This window comes from Diabrotica undecimpunctata, chromosome 4 (assembly GCF_040954645.1).
Source record: "Diabrotica undecimpunctata isolate CICGRU chromosome 4, icDiaUnde3, whole genome shotgun sequence".
Taxonomy (NCBI): domain Eukaryota; kingdom Metazoa; phylum Arthropoda; class Insecta; order Coleoptera; family Chrysomelidae; genus Diabrotica; species Diabrotica undecimpunctata.
In genome coordinates, this window is record NC_092806.1 from 76,810,480 (window position 1) to 76,831,464 (window position 20,985).

At 34.4% G+C, this 20,985-nt stretch overlaps 1 protein-coding gene across 2 annotated transcripts in view; it reads left to right on the plus strand.

Annotated features, from left to right (window-relative positions):
• Nucleotides 1-14,118: 14,118 nt before the first annotated feature.
• LOC140438280 (uncharacterized) overlaps nt 14,119-20,985 on the plus strand; it is a 58,237-nt gene continuing 51,370 nt past the window's right edge. Inside the window, exon 1 of one of the 2 annotated variants that reach the window (XM_072527976.1) lies at nt 14,119-14,509. In XM_072527976.1, the coding sequence (XP_072384077.1) occupies nt 14,255-14,509 (255 nt within the window). In that variant the 5' untranslated portion in view covers nt 14,119-14,254. The remainder of the gene's footprint in view (nt 14,510-20,985) is intronic. The other variant, XM_072527975.1, reaches the window with a different exon arrangement.

Sequence of the window (20,985 nt, forward strand, 5' to 3'; positions counted from 1 at the left end):
ACCTCTTTGTCCCCCTGTAAAAACAAAAAAACTTGTGACAAAACCCCCTAAAATTAATGTATCGATTCTTAATATAAATATCAATGTGTAGATGGGATAGTATACTTTGACTCGACTTGCCAATTCCTCTTTTAAACAAATAAAAGATGTTCTAGTTCTTGTCCCTATTTCCATTTTATATTTTTCTTTAATATATTGATCAATGCTAATGTTTTTTGCTGAGAAGTAATGAGTTTCTCGAAATAATTTATCATTTTAATAAAACTCCTTAGCACTCTTTGTCGGTCAGTAAGTTAGTAATCCACGAACTAAAGCTGCACATGCACTCTATAAACCGAAAGGTACTACTCTAAATCGATACACTACCCTGTTAATGTAAAAACCGGTGTAATCTTTGCAATTTTTCGCCAGTGGAATCAACCAGAAACTATGATTTAAATCTATTTTGGAGAAGATATTATGTGATCCCATTATTTTCCCAAAAATTTATTCTATATTCAAAGGTGTCTTATATTGATAGATTAAATATTAATTAATATTTCGCGCATCTAAACACAATCGCTAATTACCATTACTTTTTTTTACAATAACAATTGGAAATATATTTTGAGAATCGCACCTTTCTATTATCTTATTGTTTACCATTTTATTACTTTCTTTATATACACTTTGTCGATACTTGTATGGAAAAGGATAATTCCTAGCACGAAAGTTAGACACATTTTACTGGCGACCCGATTTCTCTTTATTAATTAATTCTCGACAATTTGACATTTGTTTTTTTTTATTTCCTTGTCCATTGCTTCACCGCATGTTATTTTTGACTCTTTTTTATCATACTCATCACACACAATTATTTTAGAGTAATTATCTTTTTTTATTTCATCGAAAATAGCCACTTCTTCTATATCTTCACTTACATATTCGCTTTTAAATTTCTCTCTTTCTTCCCAATTCTCCTGTTCGACCTTCTTTAAATTAATTACCACTTCTACTTCTTTTGTTTATTTTTTTATTATATTCAAATACTTTAAATTTTTCTTTATTTCTAAACAAGTATTCCACTGTTTGCTTATTTTCCAATTGCAGCACCTTTACTAGGTTCACTCCTTTTTGCGTTTTGCTGTCTTCATTTTCATCCGCAATTTTTCCTTTTATTCTAACCATATACCTGTCAATTTTTCACATATTTTTCAGTAAAAATGTTAGCCTTTTTATCGTTTAATCCATCTATTCCGGCATATAATAGGATTATAGGATTTATAACGTTCTTTATTGCTTCCATCAAGCCGGATGACAATTAGACCAGGCATACAATATACATTCTATTGAACAATATTTTAGGAAACTGCTTAGCCTAGCTAGAGTGACTAGTATAAAATAGATGATAGCTACAATGATACATAAGATATGTCAGGTGAAATCCTCACGGAAATTTCACGAATATTATGATACGTAAAACCACCTAAAATCAATCTGGTGATTATGGAAAAGAAAGCAAAAGGGTAAATATTGACAAGGATATTTTAATTTTCCTTACTGATAGAAGAACTGCCACTTGTGTAAACAATACTATTATATAAAGAATACAACAACTAAAGAAAAGAAGTAAAAAACGAAAAGTTTGATTTTATCTAAATTAAAAATAAATAAATATGATAATAAAAAATAAAAAGAAGAAATGGAAACTGGTAGCCTGGAAGCTAAATATACAATTTAAATTGATAAATAGGAGGGACACCATATTATGCTAATATATATATATATATATATATATATATATATATATATATATATATATATATATATATATATATATATATATATATATATATATATATATATATATATATATGCGCCACCCTACTCACGTCTGCACCGGACTTGGTCTGTAAGGTAACCATCTTTGTGCAGAGCGATAGGCAGGAAGGAGCGAACGCGCCGCTATTTCAACCATCTTGAACTTAACGAGAAAGGTCAGAGAACAGGTGCAAGCAACTCCAGACATTTATATTCCACCCCCGGGGGGTGGTACATTCATTTCTCCATCTACACTAGCCCATTACTTAGTAATAGGCTGCTCCAAAAGTAGACACACAGCGTACACTAGATACAAGGAAAGACAAAACAAAACGAAACAACACGTATGTAAATTGTGTAAATTCATTTAAGATTTCGGCATCAGTAGTGGAAGCTGAATAGTGGCTCACCCCACTGGCGCCGACAGATACGACACATTAAAATAACCTTTGTTGCCGTCTCCTCTCTTTCTCTTCCTTGTGTTTTATGGTTTCTGTCACAAAACCAATGATCAAGTCAAAGATTCTTTTGTTTTCAATTGCTTTATTCATTAGGTCATGTGGCTCACCTAGAGGTGACCCCAGGCCCAGCGGCATTAAGGTTCGCCCCTCATTGCATGCAGGGCATACGAATACCACATGATGCGCGTCATCCACCACTTCACACTCGGGACACAGATCGTCCTCGGTCTTCTTTATTCTATATGTTTAAGACCGGAAAGATCCATGTTCCGTCATAAATTGGGTGAAGTAGTAGTTGACACGTCTGTGTTTACACTCATACCACCTTACTACATCTGGGATAAGGGCCCTCGTCCAGGCAGCCTTGTCTGTTTCCCTTGACCAATGGTCCTGCCAGATCTCCAAACTCCTTTTTCTTTCTTGTGTTCCTGAACCTAAAGCTCCATTGCCCCTTTGGTTCATCCGAACCCTTTCATTAGCCAGGATATGCACCGGCACAGCACCGGCCGCTACTTGTAAGGCAATGGTTGATATGGTCTTGTACGTGCTGCATACCCTGATCAATGGTTTTCTCTATGTCCTAAGAAGCATGTCTTTATATTTTGCTTTGTTTAGGATCTCATGCCACACTGGAGCTCCATACAGTAAGATGGACATGATTGACTGTAGTATAACTAATCTTTTGTGTGACCCGGGGCCTCCTATATTCGGCATTATCTTATTAAGGGTCGAGATCCTCTCTTCCGCCTTCCGACATTTTACGGTCTTCTGGGGTCTTAGGTCGGAGCCTCTGAACCGAAAATTTACGTTTTTTTTATCCCGTGGTCCCCTCAAGATGATTACCCCTGTCTCTTCTACTGCAATGTTTAGGTCATTTCTCTCTATCTACCTCGCAGTTTTTTCTATTGCTTTATTTACTTTGTTTATAATACCCCAATGCATATCTTCTATAAGTAGGGCTAGGTCATCTGCGTATGCAATAGCCCTTACTCCTTGTGTTTTGTTTACTTCTAATACCCCGTTGTATAAAATATTCCATAGTGTGGGTCCCAGGACTGACCCTTGGGGTACTCCAGCAGTCATTTTCATCTTATTTTTCTTCGATATGCATACGCTTCTTTGCGATAGCTAGTCCTTTATTATATTGGACACATATTCCGAGGTCCTAAGGTCGACAATCTTGTCTACGATGAGACCCCAGTTTGCTGAATTGAAGGCGTTTTTAATGTCCAATAAAACAAGTACCCAAACAACATGCACCCAAAATAACTTAAAAATATTAAATGGATTTTATCCACATCGCGATATACACAAATACACGTGGATACAACAGACCAGAAATCTGAAATCTATAATAGATTATAGCATTGTAAGACAGAGAACTAAAATTAAAATACAAGATGTTCGAGTAGCCAGAGGGCCCTCATGTGGCACCGATCATCATTTGCTAAAAGTTAAAACGATACTTCCAAACAGGTACGAAAAAGAAAAAGAGCACATCGAGTCAAATCAGTTAATAAAACAAGTACGCTACAACCTAGACAGTTTAAACCATGAGAGTGTAAAGCTACTGTATAAAAAACGATTAGACCAGAAATTAGAAATGGGTAATTTCGAAAATACCGAAGAACACTACGAACACATCAAAAGGGCGATTCATTTAGCAGCAGAAGAAGCACTGGGGAAATGTGACGAAAATCATAAAGGAATAAAACCATACTGGTGGGATGAAGAAATAGAGAAGGAAATTAAAGATAAACGTCGGAAATACCAAACATTCTTAACAACAAAAACAGAAAACGATAAAACAATTTACAAAGAAGCACAAGCCAAAGTAAGAAAAAAGATCACTCAAAAAAAGAACGAATCATGGGAACAGAACTGCCAAAAGATCAACACCTACATAGGAGGTAGAAGAAGCACAGAGAGTTGGAGATTGATTAAAAGTATGAGAAATAATAAGAAAAAAGACGTTATATCACCAATAACAACAGAAAAATGGGAAGAATATTTCAAAAAATTACTAACAGAACAAAGACCAGAATTTGCTAACATGGAAGACAACACGATAGGTATACGTATAAATTCATCACCATTACAAATAAGTAAATCAGAGATGGAAGAAATAACCAAATCCCTGAAAAATGGAAAATCCCCTGGTCCTGGTGACATCCCTGCAGAATTAGTGAAAGCCGGTACAGACAAACTCCAGGAACAGTTAAGAAAACTCTTTTAAGACTGCTTGAATGGAGCCGAATTACCAAAAGAGTGGAAATTATCTATCATGTCAACTATCCACAAAAAGGGCAGCAAGGATCAGTGTTAAAAATTACAGAGGAATTGCGGTAAACAGCACAATAAGTAGGATGTATGGGAAATTTATTAAGAACCAAATAGAAAATGACTATAGAGATTACGAAGCAGAGGAACAAGCTGGTTTTAGAGCTGGGCGATCCACAGTAGACCACCTGTACTCTATTACGCAAGTTATTGAAAAAAAAAACAGCCGTCAATAAAGAAGTTCACCTGATGTACGTAGACTTACAAAAAGCATATGACAGTGTACCCCTAAGTAAACTATGGTCAACCCTACAGCAAACCAACATTAAGCATGGTCTTATCAAAGCAGTCCAAAGTCTGTATAATGGAACGACTGCAAAAATTAAAACTGGATCAAGGATATCTGAAGGATTTAAGGTCACGAAAGGACTAAAGCAGGGTTGCTGTATTTCGCCTACCCTTTTCAAAATTTATCTGGAACAAGCACTCAAGCTGTGGAAAAGAAAATGTAATGGCATGGGAATTCCTCTCAATGACGAGACTACACTGTACACCTTATGTTTCGCTGATGAACAAATACTGATTGCTCAGGATCATGACGACTTGAGTTACATCACTCGGAAGCTAATAGAAGAATATAACAAATGGGGTCTCGAAGTCAACATTAAGAAAACTGAAGCCATGTGTATTGGAGGGACAAAACAGTCCATTATATTAGACGATGGGGTAGAAATTAGAAACTGTGATGAATACAAGTACCTGGGTATGAAGATAACTCAAGATGGAACACTCGATGCTGCTATAAAAGACAGAAACATACAGGGTAGAAAAGCCATATCTATGATGAACGGAATTCTGTGGGACCAAACAATATCTAAAGCGAACAAACAACTCATATACAACACCATACTTAAAAGTGTAATCACATATGGCAGCGAAGTTTGGCAAATGAAACAAAGAACAGAGAAACTGTTACTAGCAACAGAAATGGACTTCTGGAGAAGAGCAGCAGGAAAATCAAGAAGAGATCGGATACCAAATGAGAGAATACGTGAAATGATGGGAGTCAAGCATACAATAGTTGCTGACATAAAAACAAAACAGTTAATATGGTACGGCCATGTACAGAGAATGCCAGATGACAGGATTCCAAAACAGATTTTGACGTGGACACCACAAGGGAGAAGGAAAAGAGGAAGGCCGAGAAATAGCTGGAGAGAGGGAATTGAAAAAGAACTAGAGGAAAGAGAAATCCCTCCAGGCCTATGGCTGAATAGAGAAGAATGGCGGTTAGGAGTCGGAAGGCGTCGGAGAACGCTGTAAACCGATAGTAGTAGTAGTAGTAAAACAAGTACCACCCATTTCTTTTTGCTTGTTTTCACCGTGTTTCTTATCCAGATCGCGGCGTCGACTGCTGATCGACCTTTTCTGAATCCATATTGTTGGTTGGATAGAGCTCTCTTATCTGTCAACACGCCCTCTAGCCTCTTCCTGACAAGATTCTCATAGAACTTGCCAAGGCAGTCCAGAAGGCATATTGGCCTATAAGAGGATGCTAAATCAGGGGGTTTCCCAGGCTTTAAGAGTAAAATCAGATTTGCTTCCTTTAGTTCCCTGGGAAACTCTTGCTTCCGCAGTAGACCGTTATATATTTTTCTGATCAAACCTGGTTTCTCTGTTGTTGGTATCTTCAGTGCCTCCGGTGGCAGTCCATCGGGGCCGGGAGCTTTCCCCGTCTTGATTTCTTGGCCAGCAGCCTTCATTTCTTCTTCTGTGAATTCCTCCGCCGCCACAGGGGAGACCTTCAAGAAGGTTTGTTCCTCCTTGGTGGGAAAGAGGAACTTCGCCATTTCTCGCCGCTGCTCATCGTCTAAATTGTATGGAGCAATCATCTTTAGTGACTTCCTTGTTATCTTATATGCGTCGCCCCATATGTCGTCTTCTAAAGCATTTATTAGGTTCTGCCATCTTTCTTTTTTTATTTTTTTTATTGTTTTATTGAGTTTCTTTTTTACTTATTTGTATACTTCTTTGAGCTCGTAGGCGCCCTGGCTTCACGTAAAATTCCTGCGAGCTCTGAGACACTCCTCCCGTAGGCCTTCAATCTCATCCGTCCACCAGTAGGGGGCTCTTTCTTTGTTCCTTTTCTTTACGGTGGCCAACTCAACAGCGTTCTCTAGTGCCTTTCTGAGTTGGTCAAGGTCAGGTATTTCCTCTTCGTTTATTTTTCTGATCTCCGATAGATACACGTGCTTAATAAATGTTTTCCCAGTATATCCTATCGGCCGTCTTATGTTCCGCCCCTTTACCTTAATTTCATATGTAATGTATCGGTAGTAGGTGAATAATTGATCGTCGACGACGTGCCAGTTTTGTATTCGTCTGGATAGCCCTTCACTTGCAAAAGTTACGTCAATTTGTGTTTGACTGGCCCCTCTTATAAAAGTTGGTTTATTATTATTGAGTACCTGGAGGCCAGCCTGGGCTATCCATTTGTTCCATATCTCCCCTTTTTCGTCGTTTGCGGGAGAGCCCCATTGTAGAGATTTGACATTTATATCCCCGGCGATCATAATTTGTTTTTCCCTAATGGCGGTGTTCATTATTTCATCAACTATATTCTTATATTCTCTAATCCTAATATTTGGAGATATATAGGATGCCAGTAGGCTAAAATCCCTCATTTTTATAAGTATGTGATTCCCACCCCTGACAATACCACGCACTCCAAGATCTTTGTTTCGAAACAACACCGCCACCTTTTTATTAGTGTCTTGGCACCCAGCCACCGTCCGATGTAATTTTTTTGTTCGGTTCGGGGACGATGAGCAGGTCTGTTTCAAACATGCAGGCTTTTGCATGGACAAGATCTTGAGCCCTTTTCGCTCTGCCCACGTTCACCTGCAATATCCTTATACCAGGTTGATCTTTGAGGTTCATTTTAGGTTCAATTCCCTAGAGATTCGACCTTACATCGGTGTTTCTGTTTATATGATCCTAACTTAGCTAAAATAAACAAATAAATATGAGTAAATAAATAAATAAATAAATAAATAAATAAATAAATAAATAAATAAATAAATAAATAAATAAATAAATAAATAAATAAATAAATAAATAAATAAATAAATAAATAAATAAATAAATAAATAAATAAATAAATAAATAAATAAATAAATAAATAAATAAATAAATAAATAAATAAATAAATAAATAAATAAATAAATAAATAAATAAATAAATAAATAAATAAATAAATAAATAAATAAATAAATAAATAAATAAATAAATAAATAAATAAATAAATAAATAAATAAATAAATAAATAAATAAATAAATAAATAAATAAATAAATAAATAAATAAATAAATAAATAAGTAAAGAAATAAACGTGTAGATAAAAAGGTGACTATATAATTAATATGGACGGCATACAATATAAAAGGTTAAAAGAATAAAATATATGTACAGAAAAGATAAAAACACCAGGGTAAAATTGGGACAGACAACATGGAGAATAAATAAAAACAAATGGTAAGACGCGCGAGACCTTTAAACTTATGCAACATGTATAGAAACGATGATTGGAAGATAAAGGGCAAGAGTTTGTGCACCTTGGTGAGCTGTAGAGGGGCCCATCAATTATACATGGATATCTATCTAATATTATTTGTATATCTATATTTACTACACTTGCCCTTTCTTCTCCCCTCCGCATACCAGGGCTCTGTAGGCTGGACAGGCGATCATGTCCATCCTATGGCCTTCCTCTTTACACACCATACAGTATGCGTGGTTGAGACAACTTTCCACTCTATGCCCATCTTTTAAACAATTGTATCATAATGTTGCTCTATCTATACCCTTACATTCGAACGTATTTTGTCCGAATTCTAAGCATTTAAAACAACGTGTTGGGGTGTATCGCTCCATAATTGGGCACCCTACACACCCTATTTTTATTGATCGGTGTCTTCGCATTTTTTCGGCTCTGGCTGATCTCACTGCGATTGTTGCCACCTGTTGGCCCCATTTATTTTCTCTGAGGGCTCTAACCTCTACGTCGTCTTCGGGAATGCCTGTCCATTTTTGGATGGCTCTCTTTAGGATATTTTCATTTACAGATGGGTCAATGTTGGTGACCGTGTAGAGGTTTTTTTTCTCCTCACGGTCATGTTTATGCCGCCAAGTATGTCATTTAGCTCCTGCTTGAGTTTCGCAGCCGCCCCTTTCCCTGTTAATTTTACCAGTATATCTCCCCCGTTGGTTTTTTTAACTGATCTACTTTTAGTCCAATTTTAGTCACGTCCACCTTGACATTCATTTTTTTAATGACGTCTGTGTATGACATACCACCAGTACGTATTAAGAGGGCTATCTTCCGCTTCCTTTACTTTGCACGCTTTCATCCACCTAACCAGAATCACCGACGTGATCTCTTCTCTTCTACCTACAAATTCTAGAGCCTTTCTCATTCTATCCTTTTCTACATTGTTGCTCAAGACCACTTGCACTTGTTTAATTTTTTTTCCCCTTGTCTGACAATTTTTATAATCTTGTCTGCCAGATTATATTTTTCCACACCATACCCTTCGTTATTTTCTCCCAATTTGGTGACAAAGATGTACCATTTTTTCTCTACTTTGGAGGTTCTTATTCTATTTTCGATAAATTCAACCTCTCCCTCTTCACATCCCTCCATTATTTCTGCCAGTTCTTCCCTGACTTTTTTTATAACATGTTCAACTCCCCCTGCGTTGTCTTCTTTTTTTGTTATTATTAATCAGTCGGTTTTTTCAACAGTTTCCTGTAGACCTGCTTGTTTCCATTTTGTTTTTTGGTATACTTCTTCTTCCCACTTTTCTTTGAATATACTCTTAAAAGTATCCTGATTTCCTCCTTTGTTTATAATGATTTTTATCCTCTGCGTTTCTTTTTTTTTGTTTTTCGTGCTCTATTTTTGTTTTATATTGTTCGCATTTATTCTCCTCCGTTTTGTTTAGGTCTCTGGTTTTGTCTCTGGTCTTGTTGTTTAGAGACTTGATTTCGCCTACTAGTTTTTTAATTTGTATCTCTATTTCCCCTTTTGTTCCTAAGATACTTAGCAGCTCTGTGAGCTTCCTGTTTATTCCTTCTTTTGGGGTTTCCTCTTTATATTTTATGCTGTCCTCTTTTCTTTTCTTTTTTTGTTGTCTTTTAATCTCAGGACTATCTCTCTTTCTCTTTTTTATTTCTTTGTCTTCGTATCTATAATTCTCCCCCAATAATTTCCAAAAGTTCTTCCCCTACCAGCATCGACTGTCTAACGATGTGTGTAGATCTATTCATCTTCGGCTTGTTGTTTTGTCGCTCCAAAAGCTCCAATTCGAAATTCTTTCTTTCCTCCTCTTCCCTAATTTTTTCTTCAAAGCTGTCCAGCAGCTGTTCTTCCCAAATCTCTCGTTTATCTTCTATGTTCGTACTATAGTTACCTTTCTCTTCGTCTTTATTCCGTTGCGTTTCGTTTTGTTTTGAGTTTTGCTTCTTGTTTCGTTTTATTTGTTTCATCTGAATCCCACGAGTTGGGATGTCCTATACATCCAACGTGGCAGTGCGCCCTTACCACGTCAAGGCTTTTTTTTCTCCGGGAGGTCGCCAGGTATCCCGGAGGGACCGTTTGTGGTGGTCTAACCCTCGCACCTCACATATTCTTGGCACGATGCTTCCCACCGTAATATTGGGGATTTGTTCTCGAGGTTTACTCCTCTAGGCTTTTTTTCACGGTGTCCTCCGGATGCAGTGGCAGACAGTGTTATTAACACTATTCTACCTGGAAATATTGCGCAGTAGCTGCCTCCCCTGCTGCGCGGGAAAAAAATAGGATTATGGGGAAGGAGAAAACCGAGTGGTTTTGAAGAAAAAATTTAAGAAGATGTGGGCCTGGCGTAGTCGTGGGAGTTTGGGTAGGGTCGGTCCTTTTGGTCCGCGAGCAATTTTTTGGAACGGGTTTCCGATCCTTATCGATTGCTTATCCATGATGCCCTGGTCGGTCGCGCAACCCTTACATCCCGTAGAGGGCCTGGGACGCGCGACAGCGCTTCATGGAGACACCCTATGAGCCATTGGGACGCGCCGTGTCGGGGAGGACTTGCCCCACCCCCGGGGTTTCGCAAAGCATATTTGGGCTGTACCACATCCTGCCTAATCTTTGCGCTCCCCCGGAGCACGGACAAAGTATGGACAAAGTATTTTAAAAAATTGTTAAATACAAAGTCGAATCAGAAACAAAAATCAATGATAACAACCTTTTAAACCAACCTTAGGAGACAACCTGACGCAGAAAAAAAATCGATGGAAAAAACCAGCTGAAAGATGCATGGCCACACGACACGTAGTCGAGAACGGTTCCCTTGGGGTATCTGACTAGCCTCCATTGTAAATAGCCTTACTATCACAAGCGGTGCTTTGCGACAGCGGAAAGGTCCTTTTCCTAATTACTGGTAGAAATAGTCTAAAAAAATTATTTAATATAAAAAACCGGTGGCGACCCGTCCGATATAACGAGAAGATTCAATAGAGAAAGAGGTGGCAAGACGAACTCTCTTCCTGACAGTCTGAATGTACATAAGACTTTGAGGGCTAAGTGGAAACTTAGCTCGCTGAACCTAGATTCCCAACTATACAAAAAAGAAGACATTTCGAAATACCTATGCCTAATCGAAAGTGTAGAGATTCAAGAGAAAGTGACCAAGGGCCTCTTTACATTAATTGTCGAGGCGCCTAATACTACTAATTAAATAAAATATGTTGCCCCAAGACTAAAGAGGAATGTAGCAACCTTTAAAAGAGAGTCTATTAGAAAGTGGTCTGAAAACTATAGATTCGAAGTGGGAGAAAGGATGCTTATTGATACTGAAACTTTCAGGCTGAATTTAAGAAGACCAGTTAAGAGAAGCTACTACGTTGCAGTCTGGTTTATGGGATTCTTAGAAATAAGACCTTTTAAAGGCAAATTTTCAGCTGGCTTTAATGATTTTGTCTGACAACCGCGTAGATTCTCCTTTGCCCGTAGGCATGATACGCAGCGAATTAGAAAAACGGCTGACGGTACCTAGATGTCTCAGGTGTTGGTCTTTTGACTACACCCATCATAACTGTGAGGGGCCGGACAGGAGTGGGTCCTGTTTCAACTGCGATGAAAGGACATACGAATCTTCATCGTGTAAGTCGAGAGCTAGATGTATTCTTTCGATGCACCGCACAGGTGTGGCACCACGAGCTACCCTAAGTTAAAGAATGCACTATAAACAGTTTAAAATTTCGATAACAATTAAGTCCAATCAATTACAGAGAGGACTGATATAAATATGCTTCACGTCTCCTTTCATGAGCTAGGCGAAACTCCTTCGGTAATTATACCTCATCTGAGTTAGCCCCAACGCCTTAAATCCAAAGACCTTAAAAAAATTAATACAAGGGTAGAACTGTTTAAAAACAAAAAGAGAAATCAATCGCCAGGTAGAAATCGTTTGATTTCTCTTTTTGTTTTTAGATAGCGTAGTTGCGTCCGTATATAGTTATTTTGATAACTATTGTCTAGGACGGGAAAGATTTTTGTTTTGGTTCAGAGCGGTGGCTATACCGTTCTGAGGAGACCTAAAGAGGTCGAAATACGTATAAGCGGCTTGTCGCTGCCCTGTATCGAAACAAAAATCTAATGCCGTCATTATGATTTATTGAATATTTTATACTTCTTCTTCTTCGCGTGCCGATTGAGAATTATCCGACGTTGGCGATCACTATTGCGAGGGCTTCTCGATATTTTATAATACTTTATTAAAATTTATTTCTTGAAGTTAAAAAACTTTTTCATTTGGGTACAAAAGAGATTCTCTAGACACTGTCTGGTTCCATATATATAGTTCCATATATATGTCTGGTTCTCATAATTTTGTAGGGTTTCCTAAACCATATTTATGCTTGAATTTGTATACAACAAAACCAGCAACATACTTCAAAGAGTCCCGATGAATTTTATCTTTCACCTCATAATTGTTTGCGACTTTCAAAATGTCATCGTCAATTATATGATTCTCCTCCAGGTAGTGAGCTTCTATAAATGTATTTCAAAGTATTTTGTCCTCTTCAGACTAAGATTCTTTCGAACCTTCAGTTTTTTCTACCAAATTAGACAGCATTTTTTGTGTCAAGCAAATATCTTCTGACGCCGAAATATCGCTTGGTAATTGAGGACTTTCTATTAAGCTGTTATTTATGCCATATTCACTAGTTACAATAGTATTGCGACATTATGTAAAGATCGCCGCCGAATGTTTTTCTAAAATATACCAACTTAATCTATATTTAAAATCTATTGACGAATGATGATCATTTGCACCACCCATTCTTCAAATATAAGAAAAAATGTTCTCTAGTACGTCTTGATTCAACCTCGAAGTTAAAATATAGTTAACGTTGTATTTTGCTTGTAGGTAGAACTCTTTCAGAGATCTATTAGTAGACAATATTTCTTTTTGAATGGAATAAGTCTTTTATGTTTACCAACCCGCATTGAATTGACCATTTCTGACATTTCATCCAATAGACGTACCTGCTGATCTAAACAAACTATCATATGAATTTCGTTTTCCAGTAACCATCTTTTGGCATAAGTCTATTTTCTCCTGCATAACTGATAGGTTTTGCTACAGAATTTGATAATAATTGAGGTCTCAGACTTTGTCTCATAGAGCTTTTTAAACGAGATTATATAGTGTCAATTTATGCGCAATTGTCAATTTGAAGTCTATATATTTAGTAGCGCTTTGAAGTAATTATTGTTGATTCTTTTATTGTCAATAACAAAACCATGATCAATTACATGATTTCGGACAAGTTAAATGAAATGTGGAGGATCTTCAAAAACAAAAATACCTTTTAAAAACTAATCACAGGGGCAATTAATAAAATAATTTTTGTCATATCCAACACTCAGCTAAGACAAAAGGGCAGTATTTCCAATACCCATGTAACTGGTGATCTTATTTGTGGGGATATTATAATTTTTACAATTAGCTACGGCACAACCCGGCACGTGTGTCGATAATACACAAAATTGAACTAATCAGACTAAACACTAGCAAAAGAGATCGAAATGAGAGGCTTTGTAAAAACAATTCAGCTACCACGCACGATGCACAAATACATCTACCGGGAGAAGGAATCCTATATCTCGAACACCGTAGTACCCTGTAGTCCCTGTATTGTTGCTTCTCAGGTGACCTCATGCACGTCAGCGTACACATTTCTATTCCTTGAGTAGCATACCGGTATTTGTGTATCGTGTGTTAGAGATAAAAATAACATAAAAAGAACCTAGTTTACATTTTAACACATATATTAAAGAATAATTTTGTTCTATCAGAATTAATTAAAATGCATTAATGTACTTGTTTTTTCGGACGTCTATGCATATTGTAAATACATTTGGCATTGCGTATCCAATACCTTGATCTCATAAAATCTGAGAGTTGCGTCCAGTGACGTATCGATACTAATTTTACAATTGAAAATCATGACGTGGTAGCACGCGTTTCTGAAATCAGGACACACTTTGACTTTGATCAGTTGCAGCGTCACCCTTGAAACGTTTTTCATTTGCTTATATTTTATGTTAGGAAAATCAGGAAAATCGTATATTCTCTGTGCGTTAATGTTAGTGATAAAAATATAAGATGTTGAAAATATCTCTAATACTTTTTGTGTGTGTCCTGTTACGTAAATGTATTGGAAGCGTCAATAGATCTGAATATTTTTTCCAGGAAGTTTCTGTTGGGGAAACTGCAATATTAACATGTAAAAGTAGAAATCATAATTATAGCTTTGACTTTTGGATGTTGGATAATAATGCGATAATTGGTATAGCTAACCAAGGATTTGATAATAAAACGTTTTCTTTGGAAAGCGTTACAGGAGACTTAACTATTCGGGTAAGTGGGCATTATAGACATATTTAACTCTCAGAAATCAAATATCAGATTTTTGTTATAAAATAAAATAAAAAAATTTTCTTTTTTTTAACATAATCGTTTATCCTCTACCGTTTTTGGCGAGAAAGGTGCGTCTAGTTTTTAATGAAGTTTCTTCATTATTTTCTGTTCTTGGTCATTTGTGTTGCTTCTTGGCAAGATTTGCCTTTATTTTGAAATATCTTTGTTATATCGCTGTTCCACTCTTTGACTGGTCTGCCACTTCTGTTTTTTTTTTCAGTGTAGCTTCTCACACTCTTTTCATTTGCTTGTTATTGTCCATTCATGTTATAAACCGAACCATCTTTTAATCTTTATTGTGTAAAGTAACGGTTTAATTTTAAGTCTGTTTCGTATTTTTGAGTCTGTCTGTACGTCTTACCCTCATAGTTCTTCTGGAGTATTTTATCTCTGCTGCTTTTATTCTACTCTGGTGTCTTTTGTTTAAAATTGTTTACCTTTTTTTCTGTATGTTGTATCTTTCATATTTTTGTTGCGTTTTGCTTGTATGTATTCTTTTCTTTTATTTCGGTTTTTACCTACTTATTCCACCATGGTGTCCGTTTCTCTTTCGTATTATTTCGTGTGGTCCCACCTACTAGTTCTGCTTGTATTTATCATAGCATTAATATATTTTACTTTACTTTATGTATTTTAAATTTTCTTGATTTTTTTATTCTTGTATTTTGTGCGCTTTTATATCTATTTCTTTGCTGTTAAATGTAGTTTCCCGTAAGTAGTGGTCACTGCCTATTTCATAGCTTCTTCTCACACTTACGTCTTTTATCCAGTTCTTCTCTGTTTTTTGCACTATATTATAGTCAATAATTGATTGTTCGTTTCTTGATAAGACTTCACTTATAATCTTATGTACCTTTTTATGTTGAAAATGTGTATTCATGATGATCATGGCAATGTTTAAACAAAATTCATGTAATATTTTTCCATTATTGTTGAATGTATCCTCTTCATATGGTACGAAAACATCGTTTTATTTTTTTACTTCTTTTCCCACACTAGCCTTCATATCTCCTGTGACAACTATATTTGCTGTACAATTATGTAATAATTTTGGAGAATCTGTCCCAGAACTCATTCTTTTCATTTTTTATTGCATCTGCATCAAGTTTTCATTAGTTAGACTTTTATAAAATTTTGCTCGATATCGCTGAAAATGAATTAGATTTCACAGCTTACAAGTTTACAACCTCTTTGCCGACTACGGAGTTAGACCAGGGAAATAAGCAAAAAAAAGTACCCTTATTGTGACACTCGGCCGGCTAGGCAATTGACAGTTGTTTTGAGTATTATGGACCTCTATAACAAGAACCTATATGTTTCGTGCAGTAAATTTTTTGGACTTAATTAATTATTAACAAATTAATGTCAAAAAATGGTAACCTTTCGATTTTTTCGTCTATCAGCAAAAAGTACAGCATTTGAAACAAATTTGAGAAAAAAAAACTTAAAGTCATATAAAAACATTCAAAATGGCGTTTTCTAAACGTTCTTTTCCTTATATATTGCTTAGAAAGTTGCAAAATAAGTCAAAAATTTTGGTTTTTTAAAAATGTTATTAACTTTTTTTAAAATAAACTTATAACCTTTATATTACACACAATGTTGTGTCTTGTGGTGCTTAAAATAAGATCAAAATTTTTCAAGTCGATCGGTCAAAGAGTTTAAAAGTTATTTAATTTGTTTATTCCAAATTAAATTTTTTTGCAACAATATAAGTCAGGAAATTAATTAAGGTATATTAAATATACGGATAGATTCTAAAAGAAGAAGATTTATTTAATTAATATTATCTAAAAAACATGAGGAAAAATAATTTTAAATATTGCAAAATAATTAGGCAAAACATATCAATTTTTTGCTTATAAACAATTAGAATAACTTTTTAACCATTATTTTCAAAAAAACCGATTTTTTTATATTTTGACAGCCTGAATATTTTTACAAATCAAAAAGAAAAAAAAGTTAACCAAGGACACTTTGGGACGAAGTAAGTGGCTTTTTTTATATAAATTGATAGCAGCTTTGTTTATAACAATAAAGAGATCTTATTAGGGTCATCTGAAAGAACATACTTTAAAGTCTTAACGTGAAAAATTCGAAAAAGATTGCATTTTAATGGAATCGTTCACAAAGCTTCAAAATTGTGGTCCTCAAAATTGGTCGGCTTTGAAACTAGTGAGAGCGCAGGAGGGAGAAGTAGCTGTTAACTGTATCTCTGTTTTTTGGTTATAGATTTCGAAGTTTCTTTTCTTTTTTTATTTAATAACAAAATAATTGAATATGATCATTTGTTTTTTTTTTTTCATAAAATCTATTATAATTAAAATATTTACGAAAATTATTAAAGAAGTATATTATATATTAGTCATAAATATTTATTTTTTACAATAAAAATTACATCAAATATTCCTAAAAAAAAATAAAAACTGTACGCAACAAGTTCATACAAATTAAAAAAGAAACATCGAAATCTATAAAGAAGAAACACAGATACAGTTAACAGCTCCTTCCGCTTCCTGCGCTCTCACTAGTTTCAAAGCCTACCAATTTTGAGGACGACAATTTTGAAGCTTTGTGAACGATTACATTAAAATTCAATCTTTTTCGAATTTTTCACTTTAAAACCTTAACATATGTTCTTTCAGATAACCCTAATAAGATCTCTTAATTGTTATAAACAAAGCTGCTATCAATTTATAAACAAAAAGGCACTAACTTTGTCCCAAAGTGTCCTAGGTCAACTTTTTTCCTTCTAAATTTATAAAAAATTCAGATTAAATACTAAGGATGTAGACCGGTAAATTATATGGAAAAGTGACACAATTTTACTGAAACAACATAGAACAAGTTATTTTTATTAATTTCTTCAAAATCTTCTTGATCAGCTAAAAAGTCGATAAGAATACGCAAAAACTTTAATTTCACGTAAAAGTAGAGATAATATTACGTATTTAGTTAAGTATTTAGTTACAAAAATTTCAAGAAATTTCACTCAACAGTTATTGCAAAATTGAAATTTTTTATCCCAGAAAGTTTTTATTTACAACAATATCATGCGTAAACTATTAGGTCTACATACATTCTGAAGGGACCATATTGAAGAGAAAGGCTGCTACTATTAAATGAAATAATTTAACGAATAAAAAGCTTATGTTAAATATTGTAAAATAGATTTACACAAGTACTGTTATTTTAAACTTATAAACATTTAACATAACTTAGACTCATCAACATATAGGAAGTTAAAATATTTCTATTAATTCGAAATGATATTATAAATGATAAATATATGATAATAATAATACATTGTAATGTGACCCTTAGAACCCGAGGTATCTCTTTTTTCCAAAATTCAACAAGGTTTTGTTTATAAACATTAATAACTTTATCTGAATCCGGTGTCAAATTTGCTCTATCTTGACGTTTTATGCGCGTTTCGGGTCACTTCCGGTGTCGGATCGCAACCGGAAGTACATATGTAGATTCGTCTCGACGAGACCTTTCGATCCATATATACATTGTGGGGTCTAAAACTTAAAGTAAATTTTAACTTCCGGTCATCTCAAAACCGGAAGTGAATTTTTGTACCAAAAGTATATCTTGACAATCTCATACGTGATACTAATAATATTCCGAAAAAATATTTTAATTATCTAATATGGTTTTTGAGTAAAGTGGTGGACAAGAAAAGGGCTTTTTAGTGTATAATATTATATTCACTTTGCAAAATTTTACTTTTTTCTTATTATTATTATTAGTAGAAAAGATTTTAAAATGATAAGCAACTTAATAATTTGTTTACAATGATTATAAATTATATGTTTTACCAAAAAATTAATTTTTTATTTGATTAATAAATCCATCCGTGTTAATTTTTCATTCAGTTCATTTAATTCATTTGTCAATATATCCCATAAAAGCTCGTCTCATATTAAATAGCATCGTTGGTTTTAAAGAAACTGCTGCAGTATTTATTTCTTTCCATAGGTGGTTGCGAATGTTTATGGGATTCTTATAGACACGTTGTTTCAATGTGCTTCATACACCAAAATCAAACGGATTAAATTCTGGGCTACGTGGTGGCTATAATGTATAATGGATGAATATATTCTTTTGGATACATATCCAAATCTTATGGTATATTATGGAATTACATCTTATTTGTCGTAGAGGTTGATTAATGTATTAAACTGTGATGTATCTCGTTTATTGGTTACTTATATACACACGGAATAAGGTATCGATGACATTACTTATGTATATTATTACGTTACAGCTTACGAGTAACTATAATTACATCTCGAACAAATGGACTATTATGATTTACTAACGAGCTAATATTATGCTGAACTAAATTGCCGGTGTATTTACTATATTTATAATAATATCGGTTATTAGGCCAACTGTGATGTTATTGTAAAAATGCTGAGTCTTTAAGGTTAGATTTGTAGCAAAAGTATTATGAAACAAGACACATATTTGTTATTGAATATCTGTGCTCTAGTTTCTAATTGTCCTAATAAAAATTCGTAAACAATTTACGTAATGAATAATAAGTATTCTTTTGAGATTTTTTATGTATTAAATAATTATATCAATATCCCACCACATTGACAAGGAATATGACTACCACGACCAATCCAACGTTCAAAAAAGTTGTATTTAAGTATGTTCTCACTGCCCACTCTCTAGAATGTGGTGGTGTACCATATTGCATCAATCACATATATTGGGTTGTCAGCAGTCAACAATCAAGAAAAAGTAATACAACGCCAGTATAGAAATTTAAGAAGTGATAAAAAAGGGAAATTGTAAACATGATGACGGCCAACGTCTGAATACGGACACGACACCTAAAGAAGAAGGTGAAAGCTTTTCTCCAATAAGACATTTAGCAGCCATAACAAAGCATTTTGTGATGTTACATTATCATCTTTAAGTTGTTTTAATATGAATAAACTATTAATTATGCTTATTCATAAGTATTCAGTGCTTTACCGCACAAATAACACAACTGAGAATTATTATGCAGCTGACTTATAAAATGCGATTATTTTGAAAATGGTTGAGTTTTAAAGTTATTAACAAGTATACCCGGGAAAGTATAACTTTAGGAGCAAAAAAATTAAGCGCAAATTTATGCCACACATGTAGGATATGTATGGCATAAATCAGTTACACTAAAATATGTATAAAATTATAATTTATCCTACTCAAAAGCATCCAATTGTAAATTTTGGTCCATAAATATTTACAAACGTGAAAGTTACAGCAAACAATAAAATTTTAAATTTTCGCTTTAACACCCTGTATCTTTCTTAGTATCAACATTTTATTAAAGCAAGTTGACTTAAATCGTAATATTTTAAAGTGCAGAATCTACGGTTTCCGTTTGTACAATTACTTAAGGACCACCCTGTATATGTAATAAACATATCCACTAATCCAAAATTATTATCATCATAGTGGGCTCTGAAGGACAAGGATAGCTATACAGCACATGTCTATCATTATTTCAGATATACTTGTCAGTTTATGTCAACTTTGACTTTTCAAGTTTTAGTAAACAAAATTATTATTAAAAATGATTTTCACGGATGAACAAAAGCGACCTATGCTCGAAATGTATTTTAGAAATGGCCAAAGAATTAACGGAGACTGAGTTTAATCTAACCGAGACGATTTTGAAAATTTTGTGAAAAAACTTCTCAATGTTGCAGTCCCTTCTTCTTTTACTTGTAAAAGAAAAAGGACGGGAAACAACAAGGAGGTGTATAACGATTTACAACACCCTCCCTCGTTAAACAATTTGCAGGCACAAAAAATTCCTAAATATAGAAAAACCTATTACAGGTAACACTTTTGTAAGGTCCATAACCTCGTTGTACTTTAGAATTTATACTTATAACATAAATCGAAAATTTTCTTTTCTACATATTCAGTAACTAATCTATACTTTAAATTCGTATGCTTCACTCTATTGTTATTTCCCCGGTTTTTAACAAGTGCTAAACACTCTTGGGTATCTTAAAAAATTATTATTTGCTTAACTTTAATATTATTTTCTTATAAATCAATTTTCTGTAACACAAGCACATAAAGTTACTAGTTTAGTTTCCATTGTTGACAAAGTTATACAGTTTTGTTTTCAAAATACCTATGTTACTACATTTTTGAATTATTTTATTATATACCCAGTAACTAATTTTTGATAAATTTGGTCACTTCCCCAACCAGATTCTACAAAACTTACTATTTGCTGGTCATTTTTCCTACAATATTCCAAACCCACATGTCACATGACTAGACCCCTTTAAATATCGCAATACTCTTATTAAATTAACTCATATGTCATCTAATGACTTGTTTTGGTATCTATAGAAATAATTAAGAGCGAAACATATGTCAGGTCGACT